Source organism: Chinchilla lanigera, unplaced genomic scaffold (genome assembly GCF_000276665.1).
Source record: "Chinchilla lanigera isolate Chin_1 unplaced genomic scaffold, ChiLan1.0 scaffold00208, whole genome shotgun sequence".
Classification (NCBI taxonomy): Eukaryota; Metazoa; Chordata; class Mammalia; order Rodentia; family Chinchillidae; genus Chinchilla; species Chinchilla lanigera.
The window spans coordinates 284186-306392 of record NW_004955609.1 but is presented as its reverse complement, the minus strand read 5'-3'; the positions used below and the strand labels follow the sequence as shown (position 1 = coordinate 306392).

Below are 22207 nucleotides of genomic sequence, written 5' to 3'. Positions count from 1 at the left end.
AACTATCTTTCTTCTAGTGAATATATTTGGCTCCCTTTTCAAAGATAAGGTGACTGAGTGTGTTTGGTAATGCCTATGCATCTTCTATTCTATTCCACTGATCCGTATGCCTGATTTTTTGCCATTATCATGCTGATTTTTAATCATAGCAGCTTTGAAGTGTAATTTCAGGTCTGGGATTGTGATGTCCCCTGATTTGCCTTTGTTGTACAGAACTGCATTTGCTATTCTAGGTCTTTCCTGGTTTGAAATGAATTTCAGGAAGATTTTCTCTAAGTCTATGATGTATGCTACTATTATTTTGATTGGGATTATATTAAATATGTTTAGCAGTTTTTCGAGTATGGCTATTTTCACGATGGTGGTTCTTGCTATCCCAGATAAAGGGATATCTTTCCATTTTCTGATATCCTATTCAATCTCCTTTCTTAGGGTACAGTAATTTGCTCTGTACAGATGTTTTACAGCCTATTGTAGATTGATTCCTAAGTATTTCATTTTTGGGGATGATATTGTGAAGGGTGTGCTTTCTTTAATTTCTCTGTCTGTGAGTTTGTTACTTGTGTACAAGAATGCTAATGACTTTTGAGTATTAACTTTGTATCCCACCACACTACTGAATTTGGATATTAAATTTAGACATCTTTTGGTGGAATTTTTGGGATCTTCTATGTAGAGTATCATGTCATCTGCAAATAATGACAGTTTAACTTCTTCCTTTCCTATCCTTATTCTTTTTATTTCTTGCTCTTGTCTAATTGCCCTGGCTAATATTTCCAGAACTATATTGAATAAAAGTGATAGACATCCTTGTCTTTTTCCTGATTTTAGGGTAAAAACTTTGAGTTTCTGACCATTTATATGATATTAACTGTTCATTTGTCATAAATCCTTTTAAAAGATTGAGGTAAAGCTTTCCTATTGCAATTCTATGTAGAGTTTTTTTTTATCATGAATGGGTATTGGACTTTGTCAAATGCTTCTTATGCATCCATTGAAAAGATCATGTGGGTTTTGTCTTTGATTCTCTTAATATCGTGTATTACATTTATTGATTTTCATATTTGAACCATCCTGCACCCCTGGGGTGAATCCTATTTGGTCATGATATATAATCTTCTTGATGATTTGTTATATTCTGTTTGCCATTATCATATTAAGGATTGTTACATCAGTGTTCATTAGGAAGACTGGTGTGTAATTTTCTTTCTTGGTTGTGTTATTCTCTGGTTTTGCAATCAGGGTAATACTTGTTTCCATGAGTGACTTTGGAAGTACTTCTTCCCTTTCAATTTCTTTAATTTCTCTTTTTAACTTTAAAGAGAAAAAAAGAAAAATAAACAGTAAAAATGATACAGAGTTTTGAAACAAGGTGATAGGGAATTAACAATAGTTGTTATATTACATATTGTATTCTTCAAAAAAGATACTCATATTACCAGATGTAGGTATGCAAGATTGATCGAACAATTAAGCATTTCCTGTTCCTTTCAATGAACTAAGTGTTTTAACATTAGTGACATTAGTTCTTCTCTAAATTTTTTTTGTAGAATTCAGCAGTGAATCCATCAGGGCCTAGGTTCTTCTTTGTTGGTAAATTTTTAATTATATTTTCAATTTCATTTGCTGTTATTGTGTTATTTAGAATTTTTATATCTTCTTGATTTAATTTTGGCAATACAATTGTGTAAGAATCTGTCCATTTCTTCTGTGTTTTCCATCTTATTACAATATAGGGATGATCTCCTCAATTTCTGTGGAATCCATTATAATTTCCCTCTTTTCATTCCTAATTGCATGAATTTGTGTTTTTTGTTTCCTTTTTTTGATGTGGTTGGCTAATGGTTTATCAATTTTATTTATTCTTCCAAAGAAACTTTTTGATTCATTGATTCTTTGTATTGGTTTCTTAGTCTCCATTGCTTTAATTTCTGCTCTTCATAATTTCCTCACTCATTTGAGTTTTGTGTTTGATTTGTTCTTTTTGTACCCTTTTGCAGTTCAACTTTAGGTTGTTTATTTAAGCTTATTCTGTTTTCCTGACATATGAGTACCTATAAATTTCCATTGTAGGACTGCTTTCATTGTATCTCTGATGTTTTGGTATATTATTATATCAGAATCACCACTTAACTATATATATTGTTTAATTTTGCCTTTAATTTCCTTTGTGACCCATTGGTTGTTTAGAAGGGTATTGTTTAATTTCCATGGGTTAATGTAATTTTTGCGGTTTCCTTTGTCATTGATTTCCAGTTTCATTTTGCTAGGGTCAGATAGCATTCATGGGATGATTTCAATTCCTCTACATTTACTTAAAAATGTTTTGTCAGGTAATATATGATCTATTTTGGAGAATGTTCAATGTGTAGCTGAGAACAATGTGTATTCTGGTGTTGTGGGGTGGAACACTCTGTAGACATCTACTAAGTCTATTTGTTCACAGGCTTGGTTTAATTTGAATAGTTTTTGTTGATCTTTTGTCTAGTTTGTCTATCCACTCGTGAGAGTGGGTAGTAAGATCCCCCAGTACAACTGTGTTGGTGCTTATTTGGCTTTTCATGTCTGTTCATATTTGTTTTATGTAGTTGGGTGCAATTGTATTTGGTTCATAAATATTTATGATTGCTAACTCTTCTTGGAGTTTTCCCTTAACGAGTAGGTAGGAACTTTCTTTATCTCTTTTGATGAATTTTGGCTTAAAGTTTGCATTGTCTGCAAGTAGAATACCTAGCCCTGGTTTTTTCTGGGTTCCTATGGCATAGAGAATTTTTCCCATTCTTTAAATTTAGTTATGAATTTCTTTGCGGGTTACATGTGTTTCCAGAATACAGCATATTGCTGGATTTTGCTTCTTGATCCATTCTGCCAGTGTTTCTTTTGACTGGTGAGTGGAGGCCATTTACTTTGATGAGTATAACTGATACATATTAGCTTTTCTTTTCCATATTGTTTCCCTGTTGTTTATTCCTTGTCTTTCTGCTCTGTTTAATTGCTTGCCCTGCCTTGTGGCTTCTTTCTATTAGTGTTTCTGTTTTTGTGGTCTTTGTTATCTCTTTCCAATATGTGTTTCACTGCTTTCTATAGAGCTGGTTTGCTGGTCATGAATTTCCTTGGGTGTTCTTTGTCGTGAAGTATCTTATTTGCCCATCAATTTTGAAAGAGTTTTGCTGGGTACATCAACCTGGATTGAAGATGATTTTACTTTAGGGCTTGAAATACTTCACTCCGAGCTCTTCTTGGTTTGAGTATTTGTGTTGAGAAGTTGGCTGTTATTCTGATGAGCTTTCATTTATAGGTGATTTTTTTTTTATTTTGTGCTTTTACTATTTATTCTTATGCTGAATTTCTGAAATTTTGTATGTCTTGGTGTGGATTTATTTTGGTCATGGCTATTTAGAGTTCTATATACTTCATTTATTTGTATGTCAAATTCTTTATCTATGTTTGGGAAGTTTTCTGCCATTATTTCTGGAAAGAGGTTTTTAATGGTTTTTTCACTGTCTCGAGCTTTCCCACTGATTCCAATCAGTCTCATGTTATTTTTCTTTGCTTCTTCCTGTAGCTGTTGGATTGGCTTCTTGTGATCTCTTATGACTTTTAAGGTACCTTTTGTTTCTTGGTCACTAGCTGCGTGCCTATCTTCTAGATCTGGTATTCTATCCTCACCTTCATTCTTTGTTTTTCAGTGGAGTTTCTAATCTCCTGCATTTCTGTTTGGATCTATTTCACTGATTCCATTCATGGTCTATGTTTGGCATTCTTGGTTTCCATTGTTTTCCTGAGTTCCTCTTTTTGTTTATCTGTGTCTGCTTTAATGTCTTTTATTTTTACAGTGATATTTTTTGCACCTTGGAGATTATGTTTTCTGTGGCCTCTTCCACTTGCTTTTTCACATCTGCTGCTATCATTTCAGAAAATTTCATTTGTTAGCTTCCCATTTCCTCTATCTATCTGTGTTCTGGACTTTTTCTGGGTGGGCTAGGCATTTGAGATTGCATTTTGCTTCTTTGTCTTGTCATTTTCTATTTTATTTTGTTTTCTGTGTTGTTGCTTTTAGTTCTCTTATATTAAATAGCCTTAATCACTGATGTTGAGGCTTTCTTAGGAGGTGTCTGTTCCTCTAGATGTCTCCTCTTCCTGGCACCACTGTCCTGGGGCTATGGAGAAAGGGAGGAGTGTAAGTTTACATGCCTCTCTTTGGCACTGCCATCCCAGGGCAATAGAAAAAGGAAGGAGCACAAATTTACACTTCTCTCAATGGCACCACCATTCCAGGACTATGGAGGAAGTGCTTACTATGGACTAACACTCCTCTCAATGGTACCACCATCTTGAGGACAACAGAGGAGGTACAGGGCATGGGCTTACACTCTTGCCTCTTGCAGTGACATTCCAGGGAGATTGAGAGAAGTGCAGGACATGGGTATGCACTCTTCCCACCAGTATGACCATGCTAGGGACAATGGAAGAGGCACAGGGTGTGAGCTTACACTTTTCCTGCTAACACTGCCATCGCTCTTCTCACCAGAACCACCATCCTCTCATTCACACTCTTCAATAATGCTCTTTTTTCAGTGATTGAAGTTTCTTTATTTTCTGCCCTCTTTCACTCATACAAACTGCATTTCTTTTATTCCTGAATAAACTAATTCATTAATAAAGACAATTATTCAATAATGTGTAATACTACTCTGCTTTCTCTCTTCCAAATGAGAAACTCTTTTTAAAAATTTGCTGCCAACAACTCCTGCACTACTATTGTTACTATTTTATGGTCCTGGAGTCATCATACTGTCTATAAGGACAAAAGAATAAGTGATTTTGCCTTTACTGACTGCAGAATCTCCATCACAGCTGGTCAAGTCCATGAATATGAAAGCTCTCACAGGCTATATGAAATAGGCATGATAGTTTTAACATAAAATTAATGTACAAAAATAGGCAAGTATTTTTCCTTTAAGGTATATATATTTTTTCTTCTACTTACTGAGCTTATTATTTATGTGTGTTTATAAACAAACGGATTACAATCATAACTGAACTTCTGTTCAACATTTGTGTGTATTTTATGCCTGTATTTCAATTTGGGAGGAAGGTTGTATTATTTCTTTTTCTTCTGGCCAATGAGCAAGGAGAGCATCTGCTTCCTAAAAGGATTGTTATCTCCAGTTGCAAATCAGAGGATCCCATCACCTTTGATGAGAGCCTCTGGGAGGCTCTGCCTCTTTCATTCTTTGACTATAAGTGAAGACAGGATCCTTAGGCAGGAGTCAAGGACTACAGAGGCTTCAAATGGGAGTCTATGAAAGAATTTTTTGTGGGCTTCAAATGAGTATTGGATATAAACTGTTGAGCAAAGGTGGAAGAATTAAGGCATGGCACAGTTGAAGATGAATAAATTTCTTTTGCATTATGAGCTGACCATCGACCCTTTGGGTCCAGTGCAGAAAGGTGTGATTGCATATAGTTTAAATGCCTCTCATTCATTGAAGCAGTGAATGCTTGTTTCCCAGAGTGACAACATTAATTGGTGGTAGAGCCTTTGAGACAAGGAACCTTGATCCAGAAACCCTCTCTCTAAAGGGGTTAAAGTAGATTACCAACTGGCTTGCTACCTGCCAAAGACTGAAAATAGACCCAAGCCTATCACCATGCACCAAACTCAGGTCAAAATTGTTCACAAACCTCAATATTAAACCAGAAACACTAAAGCTACTGGAAGAAAAGATAGGTAAAAACCTTGAAGACACAGGGGTAGGCAGAGAGTTCATGAACAAAAACCAATTTGCACGTGAAACACTTGAAAGAATCAACAACTGGGATCTCATTCTACTGAAAAGTTTCTGCACATCTAAAGAAATCACCAGCAAAGTAAAAAGAAAACCCACAAACTTGGAAAAAATTTTAGCTGATTGTCCCTCAGACAAAAGCCTTCTATCTAGAACATATAAAGAATAAAAAACTTCAGCCCCTCCAAATTCAAAGACCCAATCCAAAAATGGGCAGCGGAGATGAATACACACTTCTCAGACAAGGAGATACAAATGGCAAATAAATATATGACAAAATGTTCAACATCATTAGTCATTCGAGAAATGCAAATTAAAACAACGCTGAGATTCCACCTTACCCCAGTAAGAATGGCTAGCATTAAGAAATCAGCCAATAACAAATGCTGGCGAGGCTGTGGAGAAATAGGAACCCTTCTCCACTGCTGGTGGGAATGCAGACTGGTGAAACCACTGTGGAAATCAGTGTGGAGATTCCTCAGAAAACTAGGTCTAGAGGTCCCATTCAACCCAGCTATGCCCCTGCTGGGTATTTTCCCAGAAGATCTAAAAACATCATATCACAGTGATATATGTGCACCTATGTTCATAGCAGCACAATTTGTAATTGCTAAAATGTGGAAGCAACCCAAATGTCCATCCACTGAGGATTGGATAAGAAAATTGTGGTACTTTTATGTAATGGAATATTACTCATCTGTAAAGAAAGATAAACTCGAGGCTTTTATGGGCAAATGGTCACAACTAGAGACCATACTCATAAGCGAAATAAATCAGACATACATGTGCAAGCACTGCATTGTTTCTCTAGTGTAAAGCCTGAAAGAATTAATTTAAACTAGGAGATATGACAGACATAGGGAATTGATAGGAAAACACTCATAGGTAAAGGATAACTGGAATATGGGAAAAGAGAAGGGAAAGAAAGAGAAAGTTTGTATATATGTATATGCAGGATAGTTAACACAGGTGTTCTACTGTCCTGTATTTCCTTGCTGAAAGAAACTGTCAGTGAGGCATTGGTTGATTAGCTTTGTATGTCTATATGTGTTTTCCTGAGAAACTACATTGAAGATATCAATATGTAATACAATAAGCATTGTTAATTCCCTACCACTCTGTTTGTATCTCTGTAATGTCTGTACTGATCCTTTGCTATTTTGTAAAATGTTGTCGATCTGTTAGTATTTTCCTCCTTTTATTTCTAAAATAAAAAAGAAAAGTAGATTACCACAGAAGGTGCCAGTAAAAGACCTGGTGCTATTCAAACTGTTTCTGGCTTAGTGCATTGAAATGTAAATGCTCCTCCCAGAGGAATCCCCCTGCCAATGTAATCTATGTGATTGCTCACCCCACATACACACAAAAGATACATATGGAAAGTTAAGATTAAGTTAATTAACTTTACCATTTCACCATGCATATAAATGGTACATTATACACTGAAAATATGTGCAACTGGTATAGGCCAAGTGTTATGGGTCAGGTTAGTAAAGCTGTGAAAGTCTTGGGTGGGAGTGAAGATTATAAAGTCAAAACATACTTTCACAGTTTTTAATCTATCATGTCTCCTGCTTCTCTCCATGCAGTGCCTTGGGGATCATGGTTTGAGCACGTTCGTGGCTGGATGTCCCTGAGAGGAAGGGAAAATTTCCTTGTTTTGTCTTATGAAGAGCTGCAAAAGGTAAAGGGCATGCTTACAGTCATCACATGCCATCTCACTGTCACCTGCACTCTCTCCTATGTTCCAACCCCCAGCATTGCCATTTGCCCTCTCTTGTCAAATTTTAGTCCCAGGAAGAGTCACTAAAAGTGAGATGAAGTCCCTGGTTAACTGCCAATAAATTTTTGCCCTTTCATCATTTAAAATTATACCATTTTAATGGGATTTTATATTTTCTCTGCACCAAGGAAGACTGTGATGGCTTTTGGTCATGCTGGTGTTTGTAAACTTTTCTGTGGGTAGGACATGTGCTGCTTCTGGTAGAGATGAGAAGGCATTTTTTGAAGCTGGTTCCCCCACAGAATCCCTTAGACTGGTAGGAGAGAGATGAACACAGAGAAACAGTCTGCATGAACACTCTGAGAGGTCAAGTGCTATAGAAATAGGAAACCCTGCTTAATGTGAGATCTGCAGAGTGCAGTTCTACATGAGGAACAATTTCTCATGTTTTGTATCCCATAAGATAACTGATTGCTAACAAATAATTTCACGTTATAGTATTAGTTAGTGTTTTGATTATTCTCAACATGAAGATAGTACAATGCACATGTCTGAGCTGATAGATTTATTTCACTGACCTCATGGTTACATATTATATATATACTATAATGCCACAACTGTAACTACATACATAGCTGAATTTACTATATATCAGTTTGCAATGTGAATACTGATTAAAACATCAATGTAAGTAGATATTTAGAAAATGTTAAACAACATACTAAATGTGTAAGTGTGACCATAGTATTGGAAAAGGAATTTCATGTCTTGGGGATAACTTATAGAAAATTAAAATATCCATGCACATGAAATTTAGTTTCACTTCAGAAAACACACACTCTTACAATTTTCCTCTGGCTATGTCATCAAAACTGTCTTTGTTTACAGCATGCCATCCATTTCTAACAAGAATTCTTTGCTGCCAACCTTAGTTCAGGTGAATGATCTGACACCTTACTGTTTTTCTACTTTGGAATCACACAATAACTTTATTTGTATTTACTGTCATGATTGTTTGTCTTCTTGTTTGATAGTAAATGGGGGTCATGGGATCAGTGTAAGAGTGAAAAAATTATGGTCTGACCCATAATGCTAGTATTCTGGGATGCTGGTGCAGAAGAAGCACACGTTTGAGCTGAGTCTGGACAACTTAACTGTCACTATTAAACAAAGTCTGGACAACATGGTCAGTACTAAAGACATAAAAAGCATGAAGATGTGTTTCACAGCAGAGGACTTACATTCAATGCCTAGTATTTGAAAAAAGAACAAAAGCCTACCAGCCTTAAGAAAAAGTCTAAAATTCAAATGAAATTCTTTCTAGATCTCTTCTTCCTTATTATTAGAATCCAGAGCATTTCTAATATTTGAAAGTTCCAGCCTTTTTCATTGAGTAGTCCAGAATTCAACGATCCTGGGAAATTCTTTATTTAACGCACATCCTGTGTCTCCATGGTCTCACCTCTTTGCCTTTTTCTCTGTATTCCTCACTTGGAATCCACTTTCAATCTGTTCTTTCTTCTCTGAATCATTCCTCTCTTCTTCCCTCTTCTCCTACATCTTGTAAAGCACCCTCCTTCTCATCTTCTACTCTCTGTTGTCCTTGTCTTTCATACATGTATTATAGTTTTTTTCTTCTTTAGGACATAAGAGGCAGTATACAGAAAATATGTCAATTTCTCGGGAAGAGTTTAGATTTGAAAAGCCTGGATTTAGTAGTCAAGTACAGCTCCTTCCAAAGCATGAAAGAAAACAAGATGTCCAATTATTCCCTGCTGCATCATACCTATCTGGATCCGAATACCTTAATTACCAGAAAAGGTAAGAGGAACTGTCCTGGTTTCAAATTTACCAGAGTACAAGTGTGGCATATTGGGGTTAGCAAGGAATGCTACAAATTAAGGGGTTTAAAGGCATCAACTGTAATAACTGTAACAGTGGGCTTCCCACATCTGAAATTATATATTTGAGTAGGGAACTTGCCAGAGGGAGATTTATTTTGGCTTTTGATTTTAGAGATTTCTTTCCAGGATGATTTTGCCCTATGTTTCTAAGGCCTGTGGTGAGGCAAAATCATGATGGCAGGAGAATGTTGTCACACGCGCAGAGTGTAAATTTTAGCTGGACTTTGTAAACTTGCATCAATAAAGAATTAGAGATTTAAGTTTAAAGGGAGAAACAAAATCACTTTATTGGAAAGAGGAGGGAAATAAGACAATAGATACTACCTTGTTGGAGTAAGGTAGCGAGCCTGGAGTCAGTACTTGAAGGTTGTTATTCTTAGAATTCTTTATTACACATCAAGAAAGGGACTCTCCCCTTGAGCATTGTTATAACTTGACTGGCTGCTTTTGGCACTGAGACCCCTGATTCAACTAGTTTCTTGTTCTATTGCCTATTTGGACCTTGTTGGATGAGCTTTCTTCGGTCTCTTTGTTTTGTCAAGGCGATCAGTGTGAGGGTATAGTAGAGCCTCATATTCGAGGCCACGTTGGCAAATATGGGATGCATGTGTCTGTTAGTGTATTAATATGGTGAGAAAATAATAAAATATGTATGTATAGGAGAGTGTGTCCTTGTCCAGGTGTATGTTTTTTATACTAAGTGAACTTTTAATATAGCCTGTGCCCCACTTTGGGTTCTTTGTGTTTGTGTGAAGTTGTGGGAAGAGGGAATTGTGGCCCTGGCACCAAAGTGAGCCACACTGCTTTCCCGTTCTCTCTGCTTGTTTTTCATAGCCACTCTGTCTAGCAGGGGATTAACTCTTTATTTGCCAGAAACCTCACTGAGGTCCTTACCTTTCCCTGCCTGTCCTCCAAGTTTCCCTACAGCATGATAGAGGAACAGAGCACAGCTGGTGGCTGCCAGAAAGTAGAGAGAGAGGAAGACATGGAAATGAAATGGATGGTGATGAGATACATTTCCAAGGCACACACCCATTTTCCAAGCCTTTCACTTAGGGTCTGCTTCCTATCTTTCCATCACTTTATAATAATTTTATCAATGTATACATCTTTCAATGGATCAATATACCAACAACGTTATTGGTGCAAATAATTCTATCAATTTCCAAAGCTCCACTTCAGAACCCCTTTGCAATATAGAAGAAGCCACAAACACATTATCCTTAAGAGACATTTGTCCAAACTGGAAGAGTTACTCCTAGTGAAAAGACTGTCTCATGTAACCTTTGGGGTAAGCTATTTATTGTACTGATGTGGGTTCTAGGACCCTGGAGAAAGTTGTTTCAGTCTGAAAGGAGATTTGAATTATGATGGACATGTGGGGGTCCCCCTTGGTGATTTCAAAGGATCTACTCTGATCAAAAGTTACAAGAAGACATAACATACATGAAATAGGAGTGAGGAGAGATTGTGCTATGAGACACTGGAAGGAGCCAATAATTAGAAATTTACTATGCTTCTGTACTTGGCATCAACTCTAACGAAAATGCAGCATGGAATTTTGCCTTTAAAAGGTCTCATCTTTCCAGAAACCTTCTAGCTCAAATATTTCTGGGATGGAGACACATGAAATAAATATATGAAATGGCTCAAAATGTTTTGAGCAAGTCAGTACTGCTGATTACTATGGTCCAGGAGATCAGAGCACTAAGACTTCTAAGTTAATTCACAAACTGAAACTAGAATGGAAATTGTCAAGCTGAGTTTTAGATTGCTAAGACCCTTGACCTATTTCTTCTCTCTGATTTGTATCATCTAGAATTGGAATATCTATGTATAATATATGTAACATACAGAGGGGAGGGAGAAACTGGCAGAGACCACCAGGCTTGTGCAAAGGCAACAGGGCATGGAACTGATTGTTCCCAGGTGCAGGCAGACAGAGAGTATGATAAGACCAACTCCCTGAAACAAAGAGAAGTGTGTCTCTTTTGTAGAGATGGAGAGAAGTGTGTCTCTTTTCTAGAGATGGAGAGATGGAGAGGAGATACATTTCCTTGGAAATGTATCTCATCACATTAGGCAGGAAGATCCCAATACACATCTATGGTCAAGTTCTCTGGCAGTCCTGTACCTCAGTGGGCGGAGTCCGTGAAGTGTCTGGTGTAAATTTTCAGGTGTCTCTACATATCCTAGGATCTGTAAAGTTCCTTGTCTTATCTTATCTCCTTCCCTGTGCTTGCCACGACAACTTAGGTACTAAGCTGAGTTCCCTGCTGAGAGGTAAGTTCCCTGAGACTAATGCTTCTTGAGGGCAAGCTGGTCAGGGGCAGGGGGAGTCAGGTCCAGTTGGAGCCATGCGCTATGTAGTTCACATGTGACTACTGTTTTCTCAAAGAGGTAACTTGTCTTGGTTACAGATTTTCAGTGGGAGAGAAAGTTTGCTTCATGATGATTATACTTCTAGTCACACCCATGTCTGATTTAGGCAAAATTCAGATTGACTTTGTAAATCAGTGTTCCTCTCTGAATGTGTTAACACTGTGGAGGTTTGAGGAAGAGATGGGAGAAGGACATGAATTAAAAGAGGGATAGGGAGTAAAGTTTCATAAGTTCAACAGGTAAGCCCAGATTTCATAAAAAAGGTTTACATATATCCTTAGAAGCCATGTGCACAGAGCATAACAGATGAAAATGGCCATCTATGATCCAAGATTAGAAACTCCAAGAAGAGAGCAATGCAGCAGACACCCTGACTCATCAGGAAACCTCCAGAGTGTGAGAAAACACCCTACTCTGTTAGAACACCTAATATGAAACATTGTCCATTTTTACTGTTCTCTTAAGGCATCAAAATTTTGGTAGAGATTATTTAATGTTATGTTTACACAAAAGGCTGGTAAGTCAGGTGTAAGGGAACAAGAATGTTGTTGAAAGTCAAAAGACAAATTAAGGCTTTGGAAGAGACAAAATAGGATGCAACAAGGTTTGTGGCATAATTCCATGACAATAGCCATAATCTCCTCTTGCCCAAGATGATCCTCCAGAAGATGGCCACCATGGACATTCAATCTCCTCCAGCTGCATACACATGTTTCATGCCATAGAATGTCAAGAGGAGTAATTACCCCGATAATGATTATTAGGGATGCTTTTCATGGTGCCAGTTATTTGGGACTTCTGCAGTGAGTCTCCAGTTTCCTGCCAGGAGTTATGGTGTATGTGTCAGGAAAGAAAGAGGAAGAGACAAAATAGAGGAGTGCAGCAGGGCTCTGGGATGATCCATGTCCTCTGGGGCAGAGTCCTAGTATTTTCTGTTAGCCAAAATTTTATTTAGCCCATGAGTCACAGGGTTATTTTGCTTTTCCTGGAGCAGCATAGAAGCAGTGGTTGAATGGGCAAATTTAACACCATAAAGGAAGGAAGTTAAAATGCATCCCCATACCTGGGCACTGGTCTTCCTGTATTGCCCTCAGCAGACAGTATTCTGCTCTGTGAGCCTCACTGAAGCCAGGAAGAGGGATTTCCATATGTAAAATCCAACCCAAAAGGCAAAGGCCAGTCAATTTATAGTTTGTGGTCCCTAACAAGTGATAATTACCAAGTATGGCATTATTAGCTTTGCTAAGCTGGTGGTCTGTAGTTTTTAATTGAATAATGAAGTGTCACTTTTATCCTTGCATATTTTGACAATTAGATCATGAAGTATTATTTTTCTCTGGAAAGTACAATAATAATACAGCTAATTATTTGAATAATGTATCATCTCATGCTGCCAATTAAACTTAAAACCACCCTACTTTAAGACTTGAGTATGCTCAGATAGAGAGACCTAGAAATGAATAGATGTCGTTAAATATTTAAAAAGGAAAGGAAGGAAAACTGGTAAGATTATACATTGCTTTACTCATCTTGGTCCTGTGATATTTATTTTTGAAAATAAATGCAGTTCCAAGGTTAACTTTAAAATTTACTGCATTAATTATAAAAAGGATTTTAATTAGTTCACATTTCATAATTTACTGAAAAGCTCTGTTAAATGTTGTCTTGTCCTAGGCGAGAGTTATTCTACTGACCTATTTCCAAAATATTGGGTGGTCCTTTTCTGTTCAAGGTACAAGAATTATATGCTTAATTGTTCACGGATTCCCTGCACCAACTGCACTAGGGACAAGACCAGCTATAGAAATGCTCCAACTAGGGAAGATATACATATTTTTAAGATAAAAGCAGTAATACTGGTGTTCATCAGCTGTACATCACTATGACAAAATACATGAGATAAAAATAACATTATGTAGTAAATATGTACAAAAGCGTTAGGGAATAGAAAGATGGATGGAGAGGGAATGGAGGGAAGGGGAAAGTGATGAAAGAAGGAGCCTCAGCCTCTTATGTAGATGTGCCAATTTCCCACAAGGAATATAAACACATATGTACTAAACAACTAAACTAAAGTTTAAAGAATCTTAAATAGAAGTAAGCTGTAGTTAGACCTGTGGACTTGATCAACTTAATTGTGTGAGAAGAGAGAGAAAGAGAAGGAACAAGAAAGGGCAAAGTTGAAATATCTCCTTCATGAGAATCACCCTGGGGTCTACATTACTTCTGCAAGGCTTCTTGTCCTACAGTTTCCACCATTCGCAAAAGTACTGATGCTGATAACCGAGCTTCCACAGGCATGTTTTGGGGCCACTTCCAAAACATCACAGTGTTTTTTTGACCAAATTATGATTATTCCCACCTCTCCCTCTTTTTCATTCTGGAGGATACCACCCAGCACTGGGGAGGCATGCTACAACTATGTGTTTTCATGTTGGTTGTGATCAGAGATGGCGTAATTAAACATATCAGCATATTAATTTAAAGTGCCATGTTAAAAACATGAGTTCCTGACACTTGATTAATATCACTATAACACTAACCTGATTATAGCATCAAACTATCCTGAAAATCAAATATCATCATTGATGTTGTTAATAGTAGAATGGCAAACATTGTAAATACGACCATGACCTCTAATGGAATTCATTCAAAACTTTCTGCCATTGAAATATTGGGGCTTCAATATTTAAAAGCACAAGAAATGCAGACAAGAGAAGGATTTGTCAGTTCTCAACCATTATTTGTATTACTGTTTTACAAAACTTTTAAAGATGTCTTTATAAACAAAAGTCCAGGCTTAATTGGTTTCCCTCAAAAACTCTTAAACTGAAGTCCAAACCTCCAACACCTCTGACTGTGAATGTATTTGAAGATAAAGTCTTTACAGAGACAGTTTTAAAAACTGAGGCCATTATGGTGAGCCATGATCAAAAACATCATATCACAGTGATATATGTGCACCTATGTTCATAGCAGCACAATTTGTAATTGCTAAAATGTGGAAGCAATCCAAATGTCCATCCACCGAGGATTGGATAAGAAAATTATGGTACTTTTATATAATGGAATATTACTCAGCTGTAAAGAAAGATAAACTCGAGGCCTTTATATTTAAATGGTCACAACTAGACCATACTCATAAGTGAAATAAATCAAACATACATGTGCAAGCACCGCATTGTGTCACTAGTGTAAAAGTTGAAAGAGTTAATTTAAACTCGGAGGTATGATAGACACTGTGAAATGATAGGAAACCACCGAAGAGTAAAGGGCTTCTGGGATGTGGGAAAAGAGAAGGGAAAGAAGGAGAAATTTTGTATGTATGTATATACAGGATAGATAACATGGTTGTTCTTCTATCTGCTGTTTCTATGCTGAAAGAAACTGTCAATGAGTCTTTGGTTGACCAGTATTGCATGTCTATATCTGTTTTCATGAGAAGCCACTTTGAAGATATCAATATGTAATACAACCACCATTGTTAATTCCCTACCACTTTGTTTGTAACTCTGTATTGTCTGTATTGTGCTTGTGATATGTTGTATGTCTGTTACTGTTTCCCTCCTTTTATCCTTAAAAAAAAAAAAAAAGTTCCTGAAATTCTAAAAAGGAAATTGGGACATGGAAACAGGAAACTCAGTGGATAGACATGGGTGAAAAATGGCCACCACCAGGGAAGGAAAGGAGGCTGAAAGGGATCTTTTCTTGGCTCCCAGAAGATGGAAGAAGCCCTTCTGACAGCTTGATCTCAGACTTCCAGCATCTAGAATTGCTAGCAAATAAATTTTTAGCATTTGAAGCACTGAGTGTGTTGCATTATTATCACCATCCTTAGCTATTATTATGTAATGTGTATGAGAGTTTTTTTGAAACAGGGCCTCACTACATTATTCACATTGGTTCTGATCCCATTATGTAGCCCAGGGTAGCCTTCAACTTGCAGCAGTCCTCTCCCTCAGCCTCCCTAGTGTGGGGGTTACAGGCATGCATCACCACACCTGGTCAATGAGAGATTTAAAAGCAAGAATAAGCAGAAATATAAAAAGATCACTATATCTACCAGATATGAAGCCTTTTGAGTTAGATATATTTTGAAATGTAGGTGCCTGAATTAAAATATGGAGTCTGTCATCTTGAAGGATTTTTTTGTAGTGCTGGAGTGGTTTAGATCTGAAATGTCCCTCAAGACTCGCATGCATTTACAGACATGCATTTTGGAAGGTGATTGGAATGCAAGAGTGCTCCACTCATCAGCAGATGTGGCCACTGAAAAATTCAACAGCTGAACTTGCTGTTAGGTAGTGGAGTCTGGTTAGAGCTCGGATTCTGGTGGCTTAATGTGGAAGGATATAAGGACCCCGCTCCTCCCTCCAATCTCTGTTCCCTGGTTACATTGCTGTGAACAACTCTCCTTCACAAGACCCTTGTACTATGCACTTCATGCACTGGAGCCAATGGTGCATGGATTTAAATGGAAGCTGAAATAAATCTCTCTTCATTAAGTGTGGAGTTGTCAGGTATTGTGTTTAGGAGTGAGAAAGAGACTAAGACCAGTTTTGGTATCAGGAGTGGGGTCATTGCTAGAAATATTATTAAAATAGTTTGAAGCTTTTGAAACTGGTTTGTGGGAGGACTTTGGAAAGGCTGCTAACACTGGGTAGAGAACTGGGAGATGCTGCAGTATAAATCACCCAGGCCTGTTGGGTGATTTTACTTGGAGCTCGGAAGACTAAAAGGCTCATTGAAATGTAGTTAGTGAAGACTTTTTGCAGAGGATTTCTGTTGGTGGTAAAGGGGATTGAGTAGTTTTTCTTATTAAAAAGATTTCTTTCACTCTAATTAAGGTTATTGATACAGTTCAGATATGCATAATGATCACATTCATCATAAAGATTTTGTACCTGTGCATGATGCATCTTATTTCTTTTTCCCCACTTTCCTCTCCTCTCTTCAATCCCTCATTTCCTCCTCATTTACAAAGCTTAGTTTCCATTTTACCCTATTTTTCTCATTTCTTTCTTTTCCCTTCCACCCCATTCCCTTTCCTTTTGAAGAATTACTAGCTATTACACAATATCTATGATACATTTTAGCTCAAATTTATACTGTCAGTTCCTCACACCAGAGGGACAATGTGATACTTACACAAATGTGTCCCATTTATTTCACTTAAGCATATGTTCATAAATATATCCACTTACTGAGGAGTGTCTCAAGTTTATCCTTCTTTATGGCTGAGTAACAATCCACTGCAAATAGACCACACCTTTTTATCCATCTATCAGTTGATGGGTTGTTTCCACCATGAAGCTATTACAGACTGCACTGCTACAAGCATCATATATCTCTGTGGTATGATGCATTTATTCTTTTTGTGAAGATACCCAGAAGGGGAATATCTGGATCAAATGGAACCTCTCATTCTAGTTTTCTGAGGAATCTCCATACTGATTTCCACAGTGGTTGCAACAGTGAAGAAGTGTTCCTTTTCCCCCACAGTACTGTCACCATTTGGTATTGGCTGATTTGTTGCTAATAGCCATTTTTCGTGGAGTGAGATAGAATCTCAGCATTTTTGTAGTTTGCATATCTCAAATCATCAAGGAACATGTCTTCAGCTACTTATTTGCTGTTTGTACTTCTTCTGAGAAGTATCTATTCATTTCAGATGCCCATTTTTGGATTGGGTCTTTCAATTTGAGGGCTCAGATTTTTTTCAATTCTTTAGATGTTCTCGATATTAGTCCTTTGTCTGAAGAATAACTAAGACATTTTCCCACTCTATGGATTGTATTTTCACTTTGTTGGTGAGTTCTTTAACAGTGCAAAAGCTTTTTAATAAGATGAGCTCACCATTGTTGATTCTTTGTAATTCCCATGCAGTCAGGGTTTTGTTCATGAAGTCTTGGCTACACCAGTGTCTTCAAGAATTCTACCTATCCTCTTTTCCAACACGTTTAGCATTTCCTTTTTAATATTTATATCTTCAAACCATTTTGGTTTTAGTTTAGTGCATGGTGATAGACATGGCTCTAGTTATAGTTTTGGCAGGTGGAAAGCCAGTTTTTCTAGCACCATGTATTAAAGAGGCAATCTTCCTTCCAGTAAATGTGTTTGGCCTGCTTTTCAAAGATAAGATGACTGAGTGTGTTTGAAGTTCTTTCTGTCTCTTCTAATCAGATCCATTGATCCTCAGACCTGCTTTTTTCCACTATCATGCTGTTTTTATCATGGTAGCTCCATAATATAATTTCCAAGTCAGGTATTGTGATGCTTCTGGCCTTGCCTTTGTTGCCCAGAATTGTTTTTTTATTGTAGGTCTCTTTTGGTTTTGAATGGATTTTAGGGCTTTTTTCTAGTGGTATTTTGATTGGGATGCATTAAATGTGTATGTCAGTTTTGGGGGTGTGGCCGTGTTCACTATATTGATTCTGCCTACTCATGAATGAGAAATATCTTCTCATTTTTTTATATCTTCTTTGATCTTCCTTTACAGACTACTGTAATTTTCAATGTAGAGACATTTTACTTACTTTATTACATTGATTGCTAAGTACTTCACTTTTTTGAAATGCTATTGTGAAAGATGTAATTTCCCAAAATTCTCTCTCAGTGAATTTGTTAGTTGTGTATGGCAATGTTATGATTAATGTGTGTTGACTTTGTACCTAGTTATGCAACTGCATCTGGTTATTAAATCTAGAATCTTTTGGTGGAGTGTATGGTGTAGTCTATGTAGAGTATTATATCATTTGCAAAGAAAGATAATTTAACTTCTTCCTTTCCTATCTTTTTTATTTCTTTCTGTTGTCTACTTGCCCTACTTAGCTATTTTGTCTGGAACTATATTCAATAGGAGTGGTAATAGTGGACATTTTTTTCTGGTTCTTGATTTTAAAAGAGAGCTTTCAGGTTTTGACCATGTCATATGATATTGGATGTTGGTGTGTCATAGATGACTTTTATCCTGTTGAGATAAAGACCATCTATTCCTGTTTTCTGCAGGATTGTTTTAGGTCATGAATGGGTGTTAGACTTTGTCAAATGCTTTTTCTTCATCTATTGAGATGATCATATGGCTTTTTCCCTTGGTTCTTTTAATATGGTGTATTGACAAGGCAATTGTCAAGTGTGGTGCATTCTTATCTGCTTTTTGAGGTTCAATCTATGAGCAAAGCCACTACCCACCACTAAGTAATTTGAAAGGAAAGTTTAATGCAATCAGAGAGCACATAGTACGCAATAGAAAAGAAAATTAATCAACTTAAGTCATAAAGGAATAGAAAATACATCACCAGATGGGGAAGCCCCACAACACCTATGTACAGTTGGGGGAGTTCTGAGAGAATAGCCAGTTGGTGTCCTGCTCAGCCAGCATGCCAGCAGCATGAGCAAGAAGCTTCAAAATCAACCCCAAAATTCCTTTCTAACTAATGTTTATGTATAGTATGAGACAAAGATGGCCCCATACCAAAAGCTGTATTTGTCTTTCACAATGGTTCAGTAACCCAGGTCTGGCTGGTAACCCCAGCAGAACTCCCTGCACACAACGTTCTCATCCTTATCTTATTTACTGTCCTTGAGAGGATAGCCAGTCCTCTCAAGGACAGCAAGTAATGGGATTAACCTTTGGTTCATAGTAATCTGACTTAACATTTTTATTACCATGCTCCCTTGATCTGATGAATTACATTTATCGACTTGCATATGCTGAACCACCCTGCACCCCTAGGATGAATCCAACTTGGTTGTCATGTATAATCTTCTTGACGATTTGCTGCATTTGACAGTATCTTTTTGTGGATTTTGCATTTATGCTCAATGCTCATTAGGGAAATTGGCCTATAGTTTTCTTTTTTAGTTGGATCCTTCTATGGTTTTGATCTTAGAGTAACACCTCCATGAATGACTGCGAATATTGTTTCCTTCTCAATTTCTTTAAAGGGTGTGAGGAGTATTGACATTAGATCTTCACTAAGTTTCTTGTAGAAGTCAGTAGTGAATCCATCAGGACCTGAGCTTTTCTTTCTGGATCAGTTTCCTTTTAATTAAATTTTCAGTTGCATTGATTGAAATTGGGTTATTTAATATTTTTAAACATTCTTGATTCAACTTTGGTAGTTTATATGTGTGTAAGAATCTGTCCTTTCCTTCTGTGTTTTCTATCTTATTAAAGTTAGAAGTCTGTGTTTTCTTTTTTTTTTTTTTTGGGGGGGGTGTTTTCTCTGGTACCGGGAACTGAACTCACGACCTTGTGCTTGCCAGGCAAGCGCTTTTACCGCTGAGCTAAATCCGCAGCCCCCCTGTGTTTTCTATCTTATTAAAGTTTCTATCTTAGTAAAGTTTCTCAAAGTAGGTATTGATGATCCTCTGGAAATCTGCGGGGTCCATTGTGACTTTACCCTTGTCACTTCTAATTGCATCAGTTTGAATCTTTCCCTTCCTTTTTTTATAAGGCTGTCTAAGTGTTTGCCATTTTTTTTTAAGTTTTCAAAACACCAACTCTTTGATCCCTTTATTGTGTGTATTGATTTCTCTTTTTTTTGTTTGTTTTTTTTCTCTGGTACCAGGAACTGAACTCACGATCTTGTGCTTGCCAGGCAGGCGCTTTGCTGCTGAGCTAAATCCCCAGCCCCTATGTGTACTGATTTCTCAGTTGAACTAATATCTCTTCTGATCTTTATAATTATATTCTTTGCATGAGCTTTGGGCTTGATTTGTTCTTTTTTCTACAAGTTTGTGGTTCAACATTTGGTTGTTTATTTGAGTTCATTCTGTTTTCGTGATGTGTGAGTTCACTGTTATTAATTTTCTTCTCATAAGTGTTCCATTGCATCCAATAAGTTCTGGTATATGGTATCGGCATTATCATTTAATAGTAAATACTATATATTTTCTTTTTAAAATTCATTTGTACCCCACTGTTTGTTCAGTAGGGTGTTATTTAATTTCCATGTGTTTATGGAGCTTTTGTGGTTTCTATTGCCATGGATTTCCAATATCATTGCACTGTATGTATGGGATAATTTTAATTAGTTTGTATTTCTTGAAGCATGTTCTATGGGCTACTATGTGGTCTATTTAAAGAATGCCTCATGTGCTGCTAAGAAGCATGTGTATTCTGATGTTGTAGAGTGGAACACTCTGTAGATTTTTACTAAGTTTATTTGTTCACACATTTGGTTCAGCTACCATATTTTTGTTTGATTTATTATCTAGTTGATCTATCTATTTATGAGGATGTGGTATTAAGGTCCTTCATTACAAGTGTGTTAGTGTTTATTTGATTTTTTAATGTCATTAATATTTTTTATATTGGTGGGTGCCACTGTATTTGGTACATATATACTTATTATTATCTCTTTTTTTTTTGTAGCTTTCCCTTAACAAGTATGGTAGTGTCCTCCTTTATCACTTTTGATGAATTTTGTTTTGAAGTTCACATTGCCTGTGAACAGAATTGCTCCCTTGCTTTTTTCCTGGGAGCCTAAGCACTTTGGCTGAGAGAAACAGGAAGCTCTGAGAGAGTCTGTGTCTTGGTTACTTTTTTCTCATTGCTGAAACAGTATACCTGATGCTCAAAATTAAGGAAAGAAAGGTTTATTTAGCTCACAGTCTGTGGAGGTTTCAGTCCATACTCTGTTGGTTCGAAGGCAGGGTGGCACATGGCAGAGGACAGCCTTTCATGGTGGTGGAAGATAGCAAAAGTGACAAGAGCAAAAGGAGGAGTGTCTGCAGAAAGCCTCTTCCTCTCTCTTTCATATGCAAACTCTCTGCGGCAGGGCAGTGTAGCACTCACACCCACGAATCAAAAACTCTAAAAGTGTGCCCCATGACTGCCTGTGTCATTGGAGAGACACCAAGATACAAACCACAGCAGTCTGAAACAAAAATGGCTGCATCCTTCAGATCCAGGGGAGGGATTATGATGGCTGTCATGATAAGAACTTCTAAATGCAGCAGAAAAGACATGGAGAGGTCAATGAGAATATATTATGAGAAATGTTGTTGGCTTGAGCAAAGGTGATAGAAACAGACATGGTGGGAAGCAGGTAGATTATAGCTGTAGCAGAGATGTAGCCCCAGCTTTTGCTGTTGGACTGTGCACAGGATGGGTTGGAAGAGAGGGTTAGGGAGGAAATCATTTCCACAAAGATGGAAGTGTCAGTGGGTATGATTACCAAGCACACAAGGACTCTGTAATATTTCACTGGTCATTTTCTATATTAGCTAATATATGCATGTCAGGGGGAAGGTAGTAAAATATACTGGACAGGATATACTGCAATCTCAGCTCATACTTCTACCACACTTAAAACCACCAGGTCTTAAGACTTCACTCTGTTAAGAAAGGGAGGCCTCAAAATGGTTACAGTGTGATTTTTCAAAAGAAATGGCATGTA

At 37.2% G+C, this 22207-nt stretch overlaps 1 protein-coding gene across 1 annotated transcript in view; it reads left to right on the top strand.

The window, feature by feature from the left end:
* Positions 1–22207, top strand: part of LOC102011607 (3-beta-hydroxysteroid sulfotransferase-like) — a 39442-nt gene that overhangs the window by 13449 nt on the left and 3786 nt on the right. Inside the window, exons 4-5 of the mRNA XM_005414930.2 lie at positions 7382–7476; positions 9159–9336. Of these exons, the coding sequence (XP_005414987.1) occupies positions 7382–7476; positions 9159–9336 (273 nt within the window). The remainder of the gene's footprint in view (positions 1–7381; positions 7477–9158; positions 9337–22207) is intronic.